This window comes from Tinamus guttatus, unplaced genomic scaffold, assembly GCF_059628265.1.
Source record: "Tinamus guttatus ecotype Peru unplaced genomic scaffold, ASM5962826v1 Tinamus_guttatus_pri_ptg000332l, whole genome shotgun sequence".
Classification (NCBI taxonomy): domain Eukaryota; kingdom Metazoa; phylum Chordata; class Aves; order Tinamiformes; family Tinamidae; genus Tinamus; species Tinamus guttatus.
Window position 1 is genome coordinate 2043702 of NW_028288866.1, and position 17891 is coordinate 2061592.

A 17891-nucleotide genomic window follows, 5' to 3' on the forward strand; every position below is an offset into this window, starting at 1 on the left:
ACACTTTTTCAACTTGTGTTGGGCTCAGAAGGACGTATAGGGGTGTTATCGGTTGCTGGAAAAGAAACAGCTGCTGCATGAAGACCCAATGCTAACAGAGACAAGGGCCACTTTATTGCCAAAACCCCTTAGTTTGCCTGGCTTCCATCCAGCTTCATCCCTGGTTCTCCACTTTGGAAAGAGGAGAACACCCAAGCCCGCCGTCCCCCGAGGATGCTCAGGGCACCATGTGCCACCACTTGAAGGAGAAGGGCTTGCGGCGCACGTTGGTGCCGCAGTGGACGTCGCCGGCCAGCACGTGGTAGGAGAAGTAGTCGTTGATGAAGGTGCAGCTGAGCCCCAGGGGCTCCAGCAAGGAGCGGACCTTCTCCTCCAGGCAGCACTGGCCACGGATGACGGGCCCGAAGGGCTTGGGGATGCCCAGGTGCCTCCCCAGCACCAGCATGTTCACCTGCGGGGGACAAGGGATGGGACAGGCTGTGGAAGATGCCCAGGGGGAACCAGGGGCATCTCGAATGCAGCAAGAAGCCACCTGGCAGCATCATCAAGCCCTCGAGAGCCCCCAGGGAGCAAAGATGGGATGGATGGAGAAAGAGGAGATGGAGGAGAAGGTGAAGGCACGAAAGGGTCTGCTGGAGACAAGAGCCCCAGCGCGGAGAGGAGCGTGACCCTTCCAGCGGGCCCTCACCATGTCCGGGAAGAGGGCGTCCGCGCGGGACTCCCTGAGCACGAAGAGCTGGGGGATGTCGATGATGTCCTGCTCGCTCAGGCCCAGCTCCTGCTTGAGGAGGTCTCGGTTCCAGTCGATGCAGCGCTGGGGAGGAGGGAGGCCACGTTAGGATGAGCATCCAGAGCGACCGCTACACCGGAGCCTTTCGTTGTGCCCCCGGCCTGCTCGGCCTCCCTCATGTCATGCGGCCCCACGTTGCTGCCTGTGCGCACCCGTTTGGCCACGCACGGCTTCAAAGTGCAGAGCTTTTTGCTACCTCCTGCATGGAACCCGCTCGCCGAGCTCCCTCTCCCCTTTGATCTTTGGTGCCTCCGGAGGCACGCGGGGCATCTCCCAAAGCCAGCACCCACGTGTGCTCACAGGAGCGGGTCCCACGCGGCGCCTGGCCCCGCTGCCACGGCTCTCCCTCGCACACGTGCTCTCCTCCAGCACCTGCCAGTGCTATTCTTGGCAGGTTTGCTCATGCTTTTGCCCAGGGTAATTATCTGCTTCATTAAAAACGATCCGGGTGCCAATCATCTGCTAGCAATGTGTGAGCAGAAGAGGTTCATCAGGGAGGGCGTTGACGGAGCGAATCGAGCCAGCCCTTGGCGAGGCCATCACGGGCTCCGCTGGGTCACATTGCTTTGAGGGTGGCCTTGCCTCAGCTTAACGGTCCCCACAGGTGGCTGCACGGCCTCCCTCCAGCCCAAGCTGACGCAGCTGCAGCAGCTCTGGGTGCCTAAATGCTGCAGAGCCCCAGAAGACCATTCTGCTAAGACCATTCCTCCCCCTGCTCTGCAGTGTCACGGCTTTGGCTAACTGCTTGGCATGGCCATGGACACGCACGGCCTTACTAGGGGGAGGGAGAGGTGGTAACGGACTTGCTGGTGCCACGCGGCCCTCGGTGGCTTCCCCGGTGCCCACCTGCGCGTGCGTGTTGTCACCCTGCAGCGCCTCGTCCGCCAGCAGCTCGTCAATGCTCATCCTCTCCATGTTCTTCAGCCCTGCATGGGGAGGAATGTGGCTGTGAGGCACCGTGGTGGCCCCCAGCAGCCCTTGAAGACACCCTGGATGGGCTCCTTACCCACGAACTGGGTGGCATCACCGTAACCCTGCTTTTGCTTCTCCTTGAAGAGCTTGTAGCAGGCGTTGGGACTGGCCAAGAGGAGACGGAAGCCCTGGAGGAAGAGAGCGGAGGTGATTAAAGCTTGGCCATGGTGGGCTTGGAGATCATGGAGATGTTATTTCATGGTGGCCAGGACTTAGGCAAGATACATCGGTTTCTCAGCACGTCAGCAGCAAATCCAACCCCAGCTCCAGATGTTGCCCCCAAGAGTCTAGATGTTTCCTGGAGAACAGCCCCAAAAGAAGGTGGATTCAGCACCTGGCCCCACGAGCAGCACCCCAAATGACAGGAAGGATGAACCAGGCACCCTTCCCACAACCGCTTCACCAGGCAACGTGAAGCCACTTGTGCCCTTTTGCGGCACTCTGCTTTCCCCATGAAGGGCTTTTGGTCTTTGCAGAAGGTTCCCCACGCAGCACCACGCGGGACAGGAGCGGCAGCGGCGGCCGGTACCTTCCTGTCGTAAGCGGGCACGAACGTCAGGAATTCGTCCACGTGGCCCACGCTGAGCCACTCCGAGTAGACCTCAATGGGCGCCTGCACCTTCTGGGCGTAGAGGAAATCTCGGACAGCTTTTGACATCCGCCGGCCAGAGGCCCTGGAAAGCAGAGGGAATAGGAGGAAGCACCCGTGACAGCATCGGGGTGCAAAGAGGCACCAAATTGCTAGAGGTGACACTGTGTCCCCACCAGTTCAGCATCAAGTGGGTGGTCCCATAGTAGCTCCTTGGGGAAGGGGACTCCTGTCCCACTCACACCGATATGGGACACTGATGATGTCCCAAAGTTCCTGCTGAAGACCACTGGGGCAGTGCACAGGGCAGCATATGCATATATAAATATTTATTTATGTATTACATCCCCCTTTCTGCTTGAGCACCCTCCTCTAAAATAGGCACAAGGCTTAATTTAACCAGTCCTTCTGAGTATTAAATCGCTCCTTACGAAATGTGTTGCGCGGGTGAAGTATTCTTAGACAGACGGCAGCAGAGGCCCTGGGAAAGCATTAATTAAACTTCTCAACATCCTTCTAATAAGGGATAATTACACTTCTTGCAAGTCTGGGAAAACTAAGTTTACCTGTCGTGGTAAACGAGCTACCTAACAATGCAACCGAAGGGGCCCAGGCGTCCTGGCGAGGTGTCCTCCGCTGGCGCTGGCCAGCTTGGGGACGGGCATCCCGCCACCTGCCATCCCGGGCGGCCTCCCTGCCGGATCCGCTCCCAGAGCCGCTTTGTTGGCTATCCTGGAGCACGACCTCCTTTCTGGAGGATCTGCGCTCTCGTTGCATTGCCATGGGCAAAGCGACTTCCAGGTATTCGGGATTTTGTCCTTTCAGATTTCCCCATTTTGGCTTTCCATGGAGGGGGACAGGTTAAATAACCCGGGTGTGAAATACCCTAGGATTAAATAGCCCTTAGGATGGGAGGGAAAGCTCCGGCGTGGCCGGTTCAGGAGCGGGGGGCACGAGCGCGGCTGCTCCGCGGCGCCTCGCGCCGGGTGCGAGGAAGGGGAAGCCGGCTCGCCCGCTAAATCTGATCTCCGGCGCTGAGCAGCTCTTGCAAAGAGGATTGCTACGAGGTGGGAACGTGGGGTCAGCTCTCGGGAACCTCCTGGGTGCCTCTTGGCCTGGACCACCCCAAAACGGGGTGCGACTGATGTAAATCAGGCCCCAGTGGTGCTTGCAGATGGAAGGGCTGCTCTAGACCCCTGTTATGTCTGTGTGAAACCTTTTCAGAGCCTGGGGTCTCCCTCTGCCAGACCTCAGTAGCCTTCGCTCTGCCCAGTTAAGCCTCTTCCCCTCCCCAAAAAGCCCTTTTCCTTGGAAGAGAAAACAAGGTTCCTGCTCGAACACGGATATTCTGCACTCTGGGAATCACTGCTACCCCCACAGCCATCTTTCCTGCCCCGAGCAGGAAAATAAGATACTTATCCCGGGAGCCGATTTAAGCCCTGCGAGAGCCGGGACCCTGGATGCCCCTCACATGCCCCTCTGCCCGGAGCACAGGGCAGGGAGCCACGGACCCATGCGCTGCGAGCCGGACCTCTGCTGTCCTCCTTGGGGGTTAGGCAGGAGGAACAAGTTCTCCAGGTCTTTCTTTCCTTTCCTTTCCTTTTTTTTTTTTTTTTTTTAAGATTCCCAGGCTCAGCCACAACTCAGATGCCTCTCCTACGGCTTCCTCCGACATCCTCTCTGAAATCGCCCTGCCTCCCCTTTCTCATCCCCCAGGAACACTTTCCCACGGAGAGCTTTGGTGCGCCCCATCCAAGGCCAGGCTGGATGGAGCTGGGCTGCCTCGTCCCCTCCTCACCAAGGGAGGGTGCTCCCGATGAGGATCCTTCCAAAGGGGTACTCCTTCCCTCGCACCGTCACCGGCGGGCTCACGTCCAGGTTCCCAAAGGAGTCCAGGCTCGACACCTCTTTTCCAGGGGGCTCTCGGGTCACATAGCCAAAATCGGGGCCCTGAACGAGAGTGGAGCAGTGAAGGTGTGACGAGGGACCTCCACCATCCCCATGAGTGCATCCCCACGTCAGATCTCAGCTAGCGAGCCCTGCGATGTGGGTTTTCATTGTAAACCTGGGGGAGGACCCAGGGGTCCGAGGGAGAAGGGGACCAGCTCCGCGCTGGAGGAAACCTTACGCACCAGGATCTTCTTAAAGGCAAAATCCCTCAGGCCTCTGTTCCTGGGTGAGTCAAAGACCACGGGGAAGGTCTTGTGAGGAGCTTCCACGTAGCCAAACTCCAGCTCGTCCTGTTGGGGAAGAGGAGGAGGAGGAAGGATCCTCCTTGGGTGATAGGGATCACCACGGGAGCACGTGGCGCGCGCGAGGCAGCAGAGCAGGCGGCGAGGGTGGAGCGAGGGAAACCGGGCGAGCGGGAGCAGACGCTGCCGCTTTCCCCGGCCCAAGGGCGGCAGCTCCGCACCGAGGGCAGGGAAGGAGCCGGGGACAGGCCCGGAGCGGAGCCTGCGGCCACCACGTCCCAGGGCACGAGGACGGGGATGGTGAGCGCCCGCCGCGCGCTGCCCATGGCCCAACACGGCCCTCGAGCAGCAGCCCTGTCTGCGCTGGCTGCCACCACCTGCAGATTTCAGCTTTCATCCATGGGTGTTAGGTTCAGCGCTGAGGACCTAGGTATTTTCTGCTGATCAACGCAGCTAATACCTCCCAGGGGTGTTGGTGATGGAGACAACACCCAAGTGTCCCCGCGAGAGCCTCTGGGCGCGTAAGCAATGTCATGCGAGAGTCAAGCGTTACTTGTATTGATTTAGGACCTGGATCCAGCGGTCACTCCGGCTTTCGACTTCCGAGCAGACGGTCAGCTTGCAGTTGGCTTTCCTCATCAGGACCTGGAGACCCTCCAGAAAGACATCGTTGGAGGTGATGCCCTTGTTGATGCTGCGGGGAGAGCATGGAGTAACGACTGGGAGAAATTAGATGTTCCCCACTGCCCGGCCGCACAGCCTATTCCTCGCTAGGTAAGTGCCACCCATGAGGTTACCCTTGGACAGGGTCAGCTCCGTGGCATCAGGGCCAAGCAGAGCCCCCATCCTTTCTCTCTAGGGTTACAACAGCGTCAGCCTAGGGTCCTACCGATACATTACGACCTCTGCGAAAGCCACAAAGTGTGGCTTGCCCCATGGCTGATATGTAGTAAGAGAGGGTTGAAAGCTGCTCCTGGGACAGTGTCTCTCTCCCAAGAGAGGTAGAGCGATGCTCTGGTCTCCCGTCACGTCCCTCCTACCTGCAGACAAAGACCTCTAGAGGCTGCTGGGTGTTCGGGGTCATTATCCAGGGTGCCACTCGGAAAACCACCGTGTCGGTGAAAATCAGGGTGCCCGGTGAGTACTGCAAGAGGCGAAACACTCATGAGTCACAGTAAAAATCCTATTGCCACCTTCACAGGGAGCAGGAACAGGATGTGCTCCGGAATGGACGGATGCCAAGGATGTCCATGGCAGTGTGAGCAAACATTGGCCTGCCCAAGAAGCACAGCCTATGAGTCCCTGTACCTTATGGGTGACCTCCAGCAAGCTGATGCTGAAGGAAACCAGCCCAGAGAAGTCTGCATCAGGGAAAGAAAGTCCTTCTACGTAGAAAGTGCTGTCTCCTCCGCTGATGTGGTCTAGTACGTAGGAGAGCTTGTTTGGGCCCAACACGGGTATACACTGGAGGTGCGAGTCATGACCTGAGAGACAACGAAACAGGGAGCACGGCATGAGGTGACCATGGGGATGGAAAGAGACACCAGAAAGGGGGTGGTTGATGCCAGTGTGGTTTGCACAGGAGTGGGTGTGCCTCCTCTTCTCCAGGGAACATACTTGATCTTCCTTGTACAAAGAGGACTCTGTACCCTGAGGTCAAACCCTTTTAAGGTGCGTGCCTCCAGTTAAGCATCTAATGATACACCTGGCTTCCCTGACCTGATTTTCAGTGGGGAACTGCAAGGGATCCAGTTACTGGGGTGTTCAAAGGGAAATTGTGTGCGGCCCAACGAGATGGGCTGCTTTGATGGCTGTGTCATCCCCGGCGTTAATCAGGGAGCCGGTGCCAGCAGCAGCGTGTGGGTTATCAGCCCTGCATCCCGCAAGACCCCTCTGGTCTGGAGCCGGGCCCAGGGGAGCGGGCACACGCGTCCGGGGACACGTGTGGGCACACGCGGCGTCACCCGAGCGGCTGTCCCTGTCCCACCGCAGGGCTGGCTCCCCACTGTCCCCTCACGTGAGCGATACTGGCTTCCTCCTTACGTCATCCTCACCCGGAGCTTCGCAAGTTCCCTTTGTCGGAAAACCCTGCCTATGCACCTACGCCCCTGCGGCGCGCGCAAACCCTCGGTTAATTTATTTTTTAAGGATAGGAAGACGTCAGCATTTTTAGACCTGCCTGGCATATGCTGAGCCTGTACCTTCAAAGCCCGCTCTCCACTGGGAAAGATGAGCCTGAGACACAAGCCTTGCCTTTGAAATCGCAGCAATCGCACTGAACAAAGCATTCCTTATTACTTTTCCCCAAGCAGGCTCCGAGTTTCTCATAACTTGGTGTTTCCAAACAGCCAGAAGAGCTGGAGGAGCTTTTGAGATAAGCCAGCATTTCCTGAGATCAGAGGCGCGTGATCCCCAACTATAGCAAATTTCGGAGCTCTAATAAAAAGAAGGATTCACCCGCCTCATGGTCCTACAGGGAGATGATAGCACTGCATGAAGACCTGGGAAGGCAGGAAGAAGTACTCACGAATCGCATGGAAAACTCTCACTTTGTCCGCATCTGACTCCGGGACGTGAAGCACCAGCTGATGTTCAGTGAAGATAGCGCTGGGACCTTGAGCCCGCAGGATCATAACCGACATGTCCTGGAGGTCTGCAACAGAAGAGGCAGGTGGGAGTCTCACCGCAGGGACCTGCGGGGTTTCCAGCCCCATGTACAGACTGTAGCTACTGTGTCCTCTGCCCAGATGTTGTTCACCTATAGATACATAGGGCATTCCTCCTGGCATTACGCATGCTGCTAGTGCTGGTTTTAGAGAGATGTCTGGAAAGAGAAAGCCAATGTATCCTTGCCTTGGGAAGGGAAGAGAGGTGATGTCCCTTCCAACCTTAAGCATTCTGTGATTCTGTAATGGCAACAGTGTCTTGGAGAGACACAGCCAGGTGATCCTGCAGGGGGAAGGAGCCCGTTTCTGTCTCAGCAGGGAAGCAGGTTAGAAAATGGAGCCTCCGCTGATTACTGTAAGATGAGAGCATGAAAGCAGCAACCACGCTCCTAACTGCTTCACAAGCACCTACGGCCATAGGTCAACAGCACATTATCTTTGGAGGAAGCATCACCACCACCAGGCATGGGAAATGTATCCAAGAACAGCTCTAGTGGGAAAGGAGAAGAATGGAGGCATCACAAGCCCTGGCAGACCCAGACGAGGATCTTCAGATCCTCTTGGCTGCTGCCTACAAGTCTTGGATCGCCTGGGCCTGCTCCAGGGGCAGGCACGTGCCCGGACGGGAAGGTGGGACATCCTTTAGGCAGCTCCTGGGATGGGCCCCACGCACCTGCGTGGGTCCGGATCTCCGTGTCGCTACTGTCCGTCCCCACGGCACTGGGGCTGTCCTTGTCACAGTTCACCAGCAGCACAGCACCTTGTCCATCCGGGCCCCACGTCCATTTTGCCTGGAGAAGAAGCATCCGAAGGACGTAAGAGAAAACCACAAAATTCCTCCTCCAGCCTGTCCTCCTCCCAACAGGCTCCCAGCTGGAGGAACCCCCAAAGCCACATCCACGCTTGCAGGAGATACCCACAACAAGCATTAAGTAACATGCAATCAGCCCTGGTATGGAGAGGGCAGTAATGCTTCCAGCCCACTAGATTTCCCAACCTCTTAACCCACATGAAAACTACTGCTTCTAGCAGGGCCAGCAAGGGCTATTGCAAACAGATGTTATCTTCCAACAGCTCAGAGTGTATCTGTAAGCCCTCATTTGGACAAGAATATGCCATTTCTCAAAATGCATCTGATCTCGATATACAATTTACTCTGTTGATTGTGCTGCAGCTAATTACACAGGCGTAAGTGCTTGGGCATATGCAGATTTATGGCCAACGGGGTAAATCTCTTGCTGTTTGCAAAACCTGCGACTGACTCATTTAGTGGCACGTTTCGCATCCAAAAAAAAAAAAAAGCAATATCTTTTCTCCTATACAGTTGCTCCTTTCCAACATCCTTGGGGCTGGACTTGAGAGCCAAGAGACTTTGGCACAGAGAAAAAAAGAGTCTTTCCTCCTGAATTAGGCTCAGGGGAAACAATGCAGCAAATTCTCACTCAGGCACCAGGGAAAATGCTAACAGCACCCGGGTCCCTCCTCCTGGAGATTCCCAAGAGGCAGAGTGTAAGTGGAGGCATCCTGCATTTGCCCTCCGTAAACCCTGCGCTGCACGAAGTCAAGCAGCCTTCCTCATTACCTTGTCCTTTCCTTTGCTCCTCACGCGGCCGCTGCGGCTCAGGTCAACGTCCAGGGATATGTCTGAAACATCGCGGAGAGAGAAGGAGGAGACGGAGCTTTCTGTGGCTGGCGCTGGTTTGGACCCACCCTGAGCCCTGGGCACTGAGTCACCTAGTGCCAACCCCTCTGCATCGCCCAGACGAGCTCCAGAACCCGAGCAGGACCCTTCTCTAGCAGCCAGTCTGACCACGGTTTGTTGTTTTCCCCCCTTTCATCTCCAGTTATCTCCTGGACTTCTCTACCAGGGGCATACCCACTTTCTTGTTGTTGTTTTTGTATTTTTACCGATTTCAGATTGATGGTAGCATTTTTGGGGGGTGAGCGTGGAAGCACGAATGAGTGTTCTCATCATGGACAAATGGACGCTTAAGCAATTACTTGGGATGATGCAATGGTTGAGAAGGACTTTCCCTTACAGAGCTCTTCCTTGGCCAAATCTTTGCCTCCTCTGGGTAAAGAGGAGGTTTACCAACTACCTCCTCTTGAGCTTCTGTAAACCTAGAATAAGCTTTTCTGAATGACAGCTCTTGGCCTGCAGGACTGATCCAAATGGCACAGATCACGTGTGTAGAAAACACAGATGCAGAAGAAGAGAGTATCCTTCTTCACGGTGACCCAAAAACCCTGCGGACGGCATTGGCCGGGGTGACTCCGAGTGGAGCCCATCAGCCACGGGAAACCATCAACGTTTTCAGGCACAATTTTCACAAGCATGTGCATGACGCCAGGACACAGGTCTGGCCATCATGTGAGCACTTTAGAAAATCTCAAATTTAGGGTAATTAATCCATCCAAATGTAAGTCTCTGCATCCAGACTCGTTGTCTAGACTCCCTTTGTAGTCAGCAGAGGAAAATAGGCATTTCGAGGCAATGATTCATCTCATCCTAAACTGCTAAAATAGGTCAGACAGCTACACTTTGGTGCTTATTTTTCTCCCCTAGCTACAATGGAGGTTGAGGAACGGCCGCACTGTCTAAAGCTAGGTGAGATGGTCTCGTTTGAATCCTCTTCTGCCAACCAAATGACCTAAGTGACCAGAGAAGGTTGGTTGGGTGCATGCGTTGGGCAGGGACATTGCACATGTTTATTTGTGCCACCTAAGGCAGCACCATGATAATTTAATGCTTTCTCTCCTTGTGAGGAGTGAGTACCCGCCATGCACTACGCACTCAGGCTGCTGGGTTAATTCCAGTCCAACAAACCAAGCTAGCTTTGGGGCCTGGAAAGAGCCGCCTGTCTTCAGGCACGCGTTGCGGAAATACTCACCTACGCAGGTGAGATACAACCAAGCCACGGCGAGTTCATTGCCTTCCCATCCATAGTATGAGATCTTCACCTGTGAAGACATCACGAGATCACTATCCATTCCTGCTCCTACAGCCTGCTGTGCTGAGCATATCTTTCCACTCACTGGGTTGACCCAGCTGTGATGGAAGATGCTGGTGGGACCGTAAAGGCCATGCCCCATTAATCATGGTTAACCTGAATCATTTGTGCCTGCTCCGGTGTTGAGAAGGAAAGGTTCAAGAACTTTTGCTTTGCACAAAGTATCTGGCACCAGCTTTTGCCAGAAATATCACAGTTTTAGGTCATAAAATGGGAGCTCCTCTTATTTTTAGTTTCGTTTTTTCATATGCAACAATTACATACTTCCATTTAGGTTTGAGTTTGTTCTACAGAAACTTGCCTGAAATCAGCACTACCTGGAAATGATCTTCCTTACTTTCTGAGGGGAAAAAAAAAAGAATTATTTTTCCAGAGCCTCTTCATATATAAAAAGCAACTGACCTTGTTGTCATTGACAGTCCTGCTGGTGACATCAACAGTCACCAGAACCTCTATATCAGGGTCCAGCGGCCACTGGGAGGTATTTGTGGGTTTTGTCGCAGGATTGTGGATGACATGGATTGTCACTGCAGAAGTGGCATGGACCTCAAACAACGCAGCACCTTTGGGGGTAGATCTGCAACAGAAAGCCTGGTTACCAACACACTTGTCCTCCCTTTGCTTTCTGTGGACCAAAATAGCTGAACTGGGCCTGCTGAAACCAAATCTGTCAGTAACTGGGTTTAGTAGAGCAAGACCCGGGTTTGGGTGCGTCACCTGAATTTTAGATTTATCGTCTCTGTAGTGGCACTGAGTGAGCTCGGTTCCTGCTGGCAGCAATGGAGCTCCAGCACGTCCACCGTGGTTAGGACAGATGCTTGCCAACCCCCACTGTTCCGAGCTCCTTTAGGAAGAACATTAACAAAAAGAAACCCAAGGATTTCAGCACCCCAAACTCACTGCAAACCTGGGAGCTCAGACTAGAGCAGACCAGTCAACTTGGACCCAGCCCAAGATGGGTCAATTTTTAGTGTTGCCTCTCCAAGGTGGAAGTTAGCCCCCCTACACACATGTAAACCTGTTGTTTTGCACCTCAGAGCATCACACCACAAGCAAAAACTGTGTTGTTTCAAGGGCAGCAGATGAGACTTAAGCCACTGCCCTTCACGCAACGCCTAGAGGAGGACCACGCTTGGCCAATGGCCGCACAGCAGGGACCACCAAGGCCCCCGTTGACCCTACCCTGAATCTAGAGATGCCCAAATATAAGATACATGTTCAGGTTGTACGCGAGCGCGGAGAGCCCAAACCCCACCTCCGTGACATCCCTCGCTTTGAAGTGCTGCCTACATGCTCATTACATCCCTGGCACCTCCGTCCGGGAAGCGGGAGTGCTCCAACCTGTCTGCGATTTGTAAGCTGCCTTCCCAGGCGCACGCAAAAAGGGACAAGGTGGTAAGTTTTAACCGCAAGAAAAATAGAGATGGGATTTATTCCCTGTTTCCCTTCGGATGACAGCGCCAGTGCCTGCAGCGGCTTGTAAGGAGGGATTAATCTGTCATCTCCTTTGCCTACCCTAAAATTTAAATGGCTGCAGCATCGTAAATCTTCCCTCAGACTTGCAGAATTGCTCGTCTCGTGCTCGGCGCCCTAGGAGCCCAAGCGTTGGATTGACAGCACGCTGCCGTATCCAAGTCCTCTGCTCTCCTGGGCAATTCTGGAAGAACTGCATGTAGCTCGTCAGGGCCTGGCCCATCCAAGTGACCAAAATGCGTCCAAGAACAGAAATTTTGTTTCAAATTTCGCTTCCAAGGTTGATTCTCCAATTCTGGAGAATTCAGGCAGAGAGCCCATGGAGAAGAGAAATCCCAGGGAGGACATCTACAGAAAGGATATCTAAAATTTGGACCTATCAGCCCCAAATTGATGGCCCTCTCACCTCACCTTGGCCATTGGAGCAGGATTCCTGCTATGCTCCATCCTTGTGCCTGAAAATGGAGCAGACCAAGCCTGACCTCCATCCCATCCATGGGATTGCTGCCGTCACTCCTGACGTTTCAGCCACAGCCACCATCCCACATCACCTCTTGGCTCCTCCAGCAAGGGTCACATCTGCTACCAAGGAGCCAGCCCAGCCCGTTTTGGAGACAGCCTTAACCGGGACTGAGTTTGTTTCCAGTCTGAGTTCAGAAAAAAAAAAAAAAAGCAAATAACAGGTCCTATTGCCTTCTGGCCGAGGGGAACAGCCCAAGAACGGTCCGAGTTGAAGTTCAACGGGGTCCCTCTGCACGGCATGGGGTGGTGGGGGGCAGTCTAGCTGCAAGAGTGAGCCCTGGCCCCGCTCCAACATGCAAACCAAATAATTGATAGGTTCGTGCTCCCATCTGGCTCGGCCTGTAGTCACTTATCATTATAAGCATCATTTATGAAATAGGAAACATGCAGCAGTAGACTAAATATGGTCCCATATCTGGGCAATAAAACAAGCCCTATATTTTAGGCAAGAAAATACCTTCTTGTTAAATCACCCATTAAAAAAAAAAAAGCACACCTATGTTTTTTTTTTTCTTTTTTTACTACTTTAGCTTTTAAGGACATTTGTTCTCTAACCCAGTTTAGCTCTGGACAAGTTGCTCTTCTCGAATTGTTCTTGCCTAATGTTTTGGCAGCCAGAAATAGATCCCACTTATCTGGGGTGTGCATGGGCTTTACCTGCGAGCTGTCACCGTCCCCTGTGTTTAACCGCCTCGACGCCGCGGGAGCTCCCACCGCTCCTCCGGATGCATGGGGAGCGCCGCTCCAAGGAGCTCTGGGCCCCAAAAGGGACCGAGGGCGGCAGGGACAGCCACCTCGGGGCACATCCCCGCAGGTGCAAATCCCAAGCGGTGACACGGCGCCCCGGATCGGCTCCGATTCCCCTCTCTCGTCCCCATCCCGAGCAAGAAGCAGAAATGCAAAATGTTCCTGGGCTCCCCTAAATTTTAGCAGCGTCCTAGAGCGGGAGCCTGTCCAGGAGGGCAACGCGAAGCCCGTCACAGCGAGTCCCCCAGCGAAAGCCTTACCGGTGCATGTCCAGAAGGACCTCGGTGCCCAGCACGCAGACGGCATAGCAGGCACGGCTGGTGGACACCTGCACGACCTGGCGCTGGGGCATGATCGGCCGGGGCCCACGGACGCATGTGAGGGAAGCTGCTGCCGGGCTGCCCAGCTTTGTAGGTAAACCAGCACGACGGGATTAAAAAGGCAGGGGAATTTAACTCCTCCTTCCTCCCATCCCTCGATGACGGGGTTACGCGGAGACCCTGCCGTCTCCACCTCTGCCACGCCGCGCGCCGCCGAGCCGCACGCTCCGGAGATGACGGCGATAAGCCAACCCCTGGGGCAGCTCCTGCCCTGGCACGGGGCGGATGGGGTCTAGCAGGGCATGGCTTTGCCCTGGGCTGGAGACCTGCCCCGAGATCACGGCAGAGAGGTCTGGTGAGGGGAAAAAGCCTCAACAGCCTGCTCCAAGCTCCCTTATACCTCATATAAGGGCTCCAAAGCTTCATGCATTAAACATTTCTCCGTCTCCTGTTAGGCAACGTAGTTGTTTAGGGTTATTACAATGCATGGGACCATTCAAAATAAACCATTTTCTTTAAAAGAGCCCAATTTGTTTTCCCAGCTCATCTCCCAGCGGGTGACTCACGGCCTCGACTACCCCGTTCGTGCAGCACATACCGCTCCGGCAAAAGGAAATGTTTGCTCGGGCCGGTCCTTCCCTTCCTAACAACTTCTCATGAACACTACGGGCAGAACCGGGCGCACTCAGGGCTGCAGGGAAAACTGGTTATTTGGCAAGCAGGGAAAAAACAAAACAAAACAACCTTGTGAGAGGCTTTGGGTGGAAATTAGAGATTCGCGCTGTTTCTCTTGGACGCGGTGAAGCGCCAGCAACTCAGTGCTCTTCGCCGTGGGTTTTTTTTGGCGTTGCTGGAAGTATCTGACGACAAAGTGAGTCTCTGCCCCCCCAGGGAAGGGACCGATTGAGCCTATTGGACAGCCAACGTCCCTGCCGTCAAAACAAAATCGCCTTCTGGAGATACTCACTTCTCTCCAGGTGATCCTAGGAGACCTAAGCAGCTTCTAAGTGGGAGATAAGAATCTTGCTGCGAGCCATGAAGAAGATTTCCACAGTGCTAGCTGCTGACCCAGGACCTGGAGAGCAGGAAAGTGGTTCCTGCTTCAAGCAAGGCAGGTGTGATGGATAGAGGGAGAAGGGGAGCACAGGGAAGTCCCAGGTGACACTGATCCCCATGAAGACGACCCCACCAACCCCGTTGCTGCTGGGCTGATTGCCAATCTCATGCAGACAAGGTGGAAAGGGTGATAAGGCAACAGTGCGGTCCCCATTTCCATCAGGAAGGGGATGTGTGGCACTGGGAAGCAAACGTGTGAGGAGCCAGCCGTGACAAGAAGCAGCTTCATGGGGTATCCTCGCAGGAGAAAACCTGAGTCAAGAAGCCACAGTTCTGTGGGCAGCAGGAGGGACCCTTTGCAAGAAGGTCCTGAGTGCGCTTGGTAGAGCGCAGACTTGTCACCCGTGGCCACGTCGTGATGCCCGTTCTCAGCCAGGAGAGAGACTAGCTGGGCTCTTGGGCCGAGAGGTTCGCACCCTTCTCAGCAACATCAAACTCAAGCCGTTCCCAGCTGCTTTGAACATCTCCAGGCTCGTCTGCATTAAAGAGCTCTTTGACTTTAATCGTGGCAGTGGAACAGCCTGGTGTCTCGTACGTGAGCATGGCTTTAATAAGATCAGGAGAGCTCGCTGGGGCGGCGGGGATGCTCGTGCGGGCTGCGCCGCGGCCCTGCTCTGAGGTCTCCGAGACTGTGCCTGCCTTGGGGCTGTTGGCAAGACCTGATGCACCAAAATCCACCATGAACCCAACTTGTGAAGCTCATGGACAAACTTTTGAGCGTTTTGAGCTTATTAACCCTACCACAAGAAGAATATAAGCGTTCGCATATCCCTGAAATATATCAAGCAGTCTGTGAGGGGCCTCCAAGCAGGAGCCTGTCCTGTTCCCCGAGAGATTTTGCTCTACCAAGGCCTCTTCCTGAGGATCATTATGTAATATCGGGAGTTTGATTTCCACGTGTGGCTGCTGGTCGCGCTGGTTTAGACTGGCCATGGTGCTGAGCTTGCCGCCTGCTGCGATTTTGGCATCGCATCCTGCTCAGCTGGTTCTGAGCTCTGTGCTGGACAGAGAACACACCTTAATCCCCACGGGGTCATGCCGTTATGGTCTGTAATCTGGAAGAAGGTGGAGAACGGTGGTTTTTGGCTTCCAGGGGTTCGGAGCTGGGGCTTGTGAGCGTGCGCTTCGCCCCGTGCCAGCGTGGTGGTTCTCCCCTCCAAAAACCTGCCCAAGATCCTATCCAGATGGGAGAGGTGGGCCCAAGCCTCCAGTGTGCGTCTCGTGCAGCTGGACTCATGTTTAGTCACGGCACATTCTTCGCAGCCACGGTAGCTCCAGATGCTCTCTCAAGCCTAATCCACACTGTCTTCGTTGGGTGGTAGCTGCATTCACCTCTTCTTCCTCCTCCACCTGCTATTAGCTCCGACATGCCCATGCAGCAGCAGGGAGGATTACAATTTTAAGTCATCTAAGCCCATTCAGTGCTGAGTGTCTCTTCCTAATAACACCTTGTCTCGAGAGGCTGCTATTAAGATTCCCGGTGCAGGATGGATCAGAGAGAAGTTGGTGAATCCAGACCCCTATGACGTGCTGGGCACGCACTTTTCCTAGGGAACGCGCAGTACTGCTCCTCTCCATGGGATTTTGTTGGCCACCACAAGCCACCCAAGAGCTTGGCCAGGCTTGGTTTGGGGTTTTCTTCAAGTGTTTTTCTGCTTGATGTGTCTCCCTTATTGAGGCCAGGGTCTCTGAGCGCTGGTTCTCACCAGGCGGCTCTGGTGTGGTCTGTGTCCAGCGGCGACGGCACGTCCCCAGCGCGTGGGGAAGGATCCCAGCCGTGGGACGGAGCCAGCCAGGTCATAGCGACCACGGGGACAGGCGTTCGTGCCTCATCTGATGCAATCGCAGCTGCCGGAGCTCTTTCTCCAGCACCAATGCGGACCTCACCCTGTCTATGCATCATGACCCGGCGTTGGTGAGACTGCCACAAAACCAGAGCGCTGCGGCGCTATCGCAGAGCCCATGGAGACATCCGACGCTCTGGGTCACAGGTCGAGGGCAGGATCAGAGCTCCTAGACGCAGCTGGTGGGGAAGGCACCTTCCAGAGGGCAGCGCTGGCTGCAGAGCCCTCACCGGTGCAGCCACCCCGTGCCGTGATCCCCCAGCCAACACGGCAGCTCCCAAGGCCGGAGCGGGACGGGAGCCCCCGGGGCGAGGACGGGCTGGAGGCAGCTCCCGCTTCGGCGCTGCCCAGCCCCAGACACGCAGCGCGGCGCGGGCGGCTCTGTAATCAGGCGCAGGAGACGGCGGCTCCGAGGCACAGCCGCCTCGCCCCGCGGCGCCCGGCCTCGCCGCGCCGGAGCGCGGCCCCGCGGGCACGGCCGGGATGGCCCCGGCCCCGCGGCAGCCCCGTGTCCCCGAGCCCCGGCGGTGCCCGCCCCAGCGCGGGGTTTTCCTGCCACCAGCTCCGCCGCTCCGTCAAGGAAAGTTCGATAATCTCTTTAAGCCGATAATTGCCCCATATTTATTACTCTGCCTGCCTAATTGCAGGCGGTAACTTTAAGAGCCTTGTCCGCCTAATGACTCGTGCTAGAGCAAGACATCGAACCAGTTATCAAGTCCCGCTCGTGTTTGCCAAGGGATTTATTTCATGAGCTGCAGCAGCCGGGAAGCCTCCCGCACACGGGAGAAGCCTCCAGCGGAGCAAGGCTGAAGATCCCACGCGCCCGCACGCAGCCAGCGGCCAGGAAGGAGGGACAGAGCCAGGTTCTTTGAAGCTCTTTGAAGCCTCCAGCCCAGGCAAACCTGATGGAGGTTGGTCCTGATGCGGCCAAAATGGGATTTTTGAGGGAAATGGATGTTGACATCTGAGGAGCATGAGAAGCTGTCATGCGAACTCATGCCTTGAGATGAAGCGTCTGAGTCTTCCCAGGAGCCCAAAGAAGAGACGTCTCTGGACCGTGTCCTGTCCTTGCACGGCTGGGATGCTCCATCCTTCCCCCTCTCCTCGTGGAGAACATCCAAGAGGCCACGCTACCATCTCACCAAGCGCCGAGGCCCCGCGTCGCAGCCGTCAAGCCAGGAGCAGACGGTGCTGGGAGGGCGGCCGGGCGCAACGGGTCGCGCACGGCGCCGGGATGCGCCCTGCGGGCCCTGCTCCCGCTTCGCCCCGGGAGCGCCTCCCGAATGCCGGGGGCAGCCGGGCCGATGCCGCGGGGCCCCTTCCCGCTCGTAGCCCTCGCAGGGAGGCTCCGGGGACGCGGCCTCCGCGCGTGGCCGGGGGGCTCGTGGTGCTCTCGCGGAGCTCCCCGCTCCGGGCCCGTCAGCTCCAGGGTCTCCATCCGGCCCTGCTCCTCCCGTCAGCTCCAGGGTCTCCATCCGGCCCTGCTCCTCCCGTCAGCTCCAGGGTCTCCATCCAGCCCTGCTCCTCCCGTCAGCTCCAGGGTCTCCATCCAGCCCTGCTCCTCCCGTCAGCTCCAGGGTCTCCATCCAGCCTTGCTCCTCCCGTCAGCTCCAGGGTCTCCATCCAGCCCTGCTCCTCCTGTCAGCTCC

General features: G+C 55.9%; 1 protein-coding gene across 1 annotated transcript; it reads right to left on the bottom strand.

Moving 5' to 3' along the window:
• Positions 1-140: 140 nt before the first annotated feature.
• On the bottom strand, positions 141-13380 carry LOC104567544 (protein-arginine deiminase type-1). Its single transcript, XM_088529515.1, has 16 exons — positions 13223-13380; positions 10623-10797; positions 10101-10170; positions 8792-8853; positions 7883-8000; positions 7071-7196; positions 5852-6027; positions 5584-5687; positions 5114-5237; positions 4484-4591; positions 4150-4301; positions 2292-2436; positions 1797-1890; positions 1637-1716; positions 689-814; positions 141-451 (listed from the first exon to the last, which is right to left on the bottom strand). Exons 1-16 carry the CDS (start codon positions 13312-13314, stop codon positions 218-220), a joined length of 1986 nt encoding a protein of 661 aa, XP_088385641.1. The 5' UTR covers positions 13315-13380; the 3' UTR covers positions 141-217.
• Between the last annotated feature and the right edge of the window lie 4511 nt (positions 13381-17891).

Coding starts and splice junctions, on each gene's coding strand:
- LOC104567544 (XM_088529515.1), bottom strand. CDS start 13,314: ATGCCCCAGCGCCAGGTCGTGCAGGTGTCCACCAGCCGTGCCTGCTAT. Junction 8,854..10,100: donor GTTGTATCTCACCTGCGTAG/GTGAGTATTTCC, acceptor GCGATGTTTCAG/ACATATCCCTGGACGTTGAC. Junction 4,592..5,113: donor GGAGTGACCGCTGGATCCAG/GTCCTAAATCAA, acceptor CTTCCCCAACAG/GACGAGCTGGAGTTTGGCTA.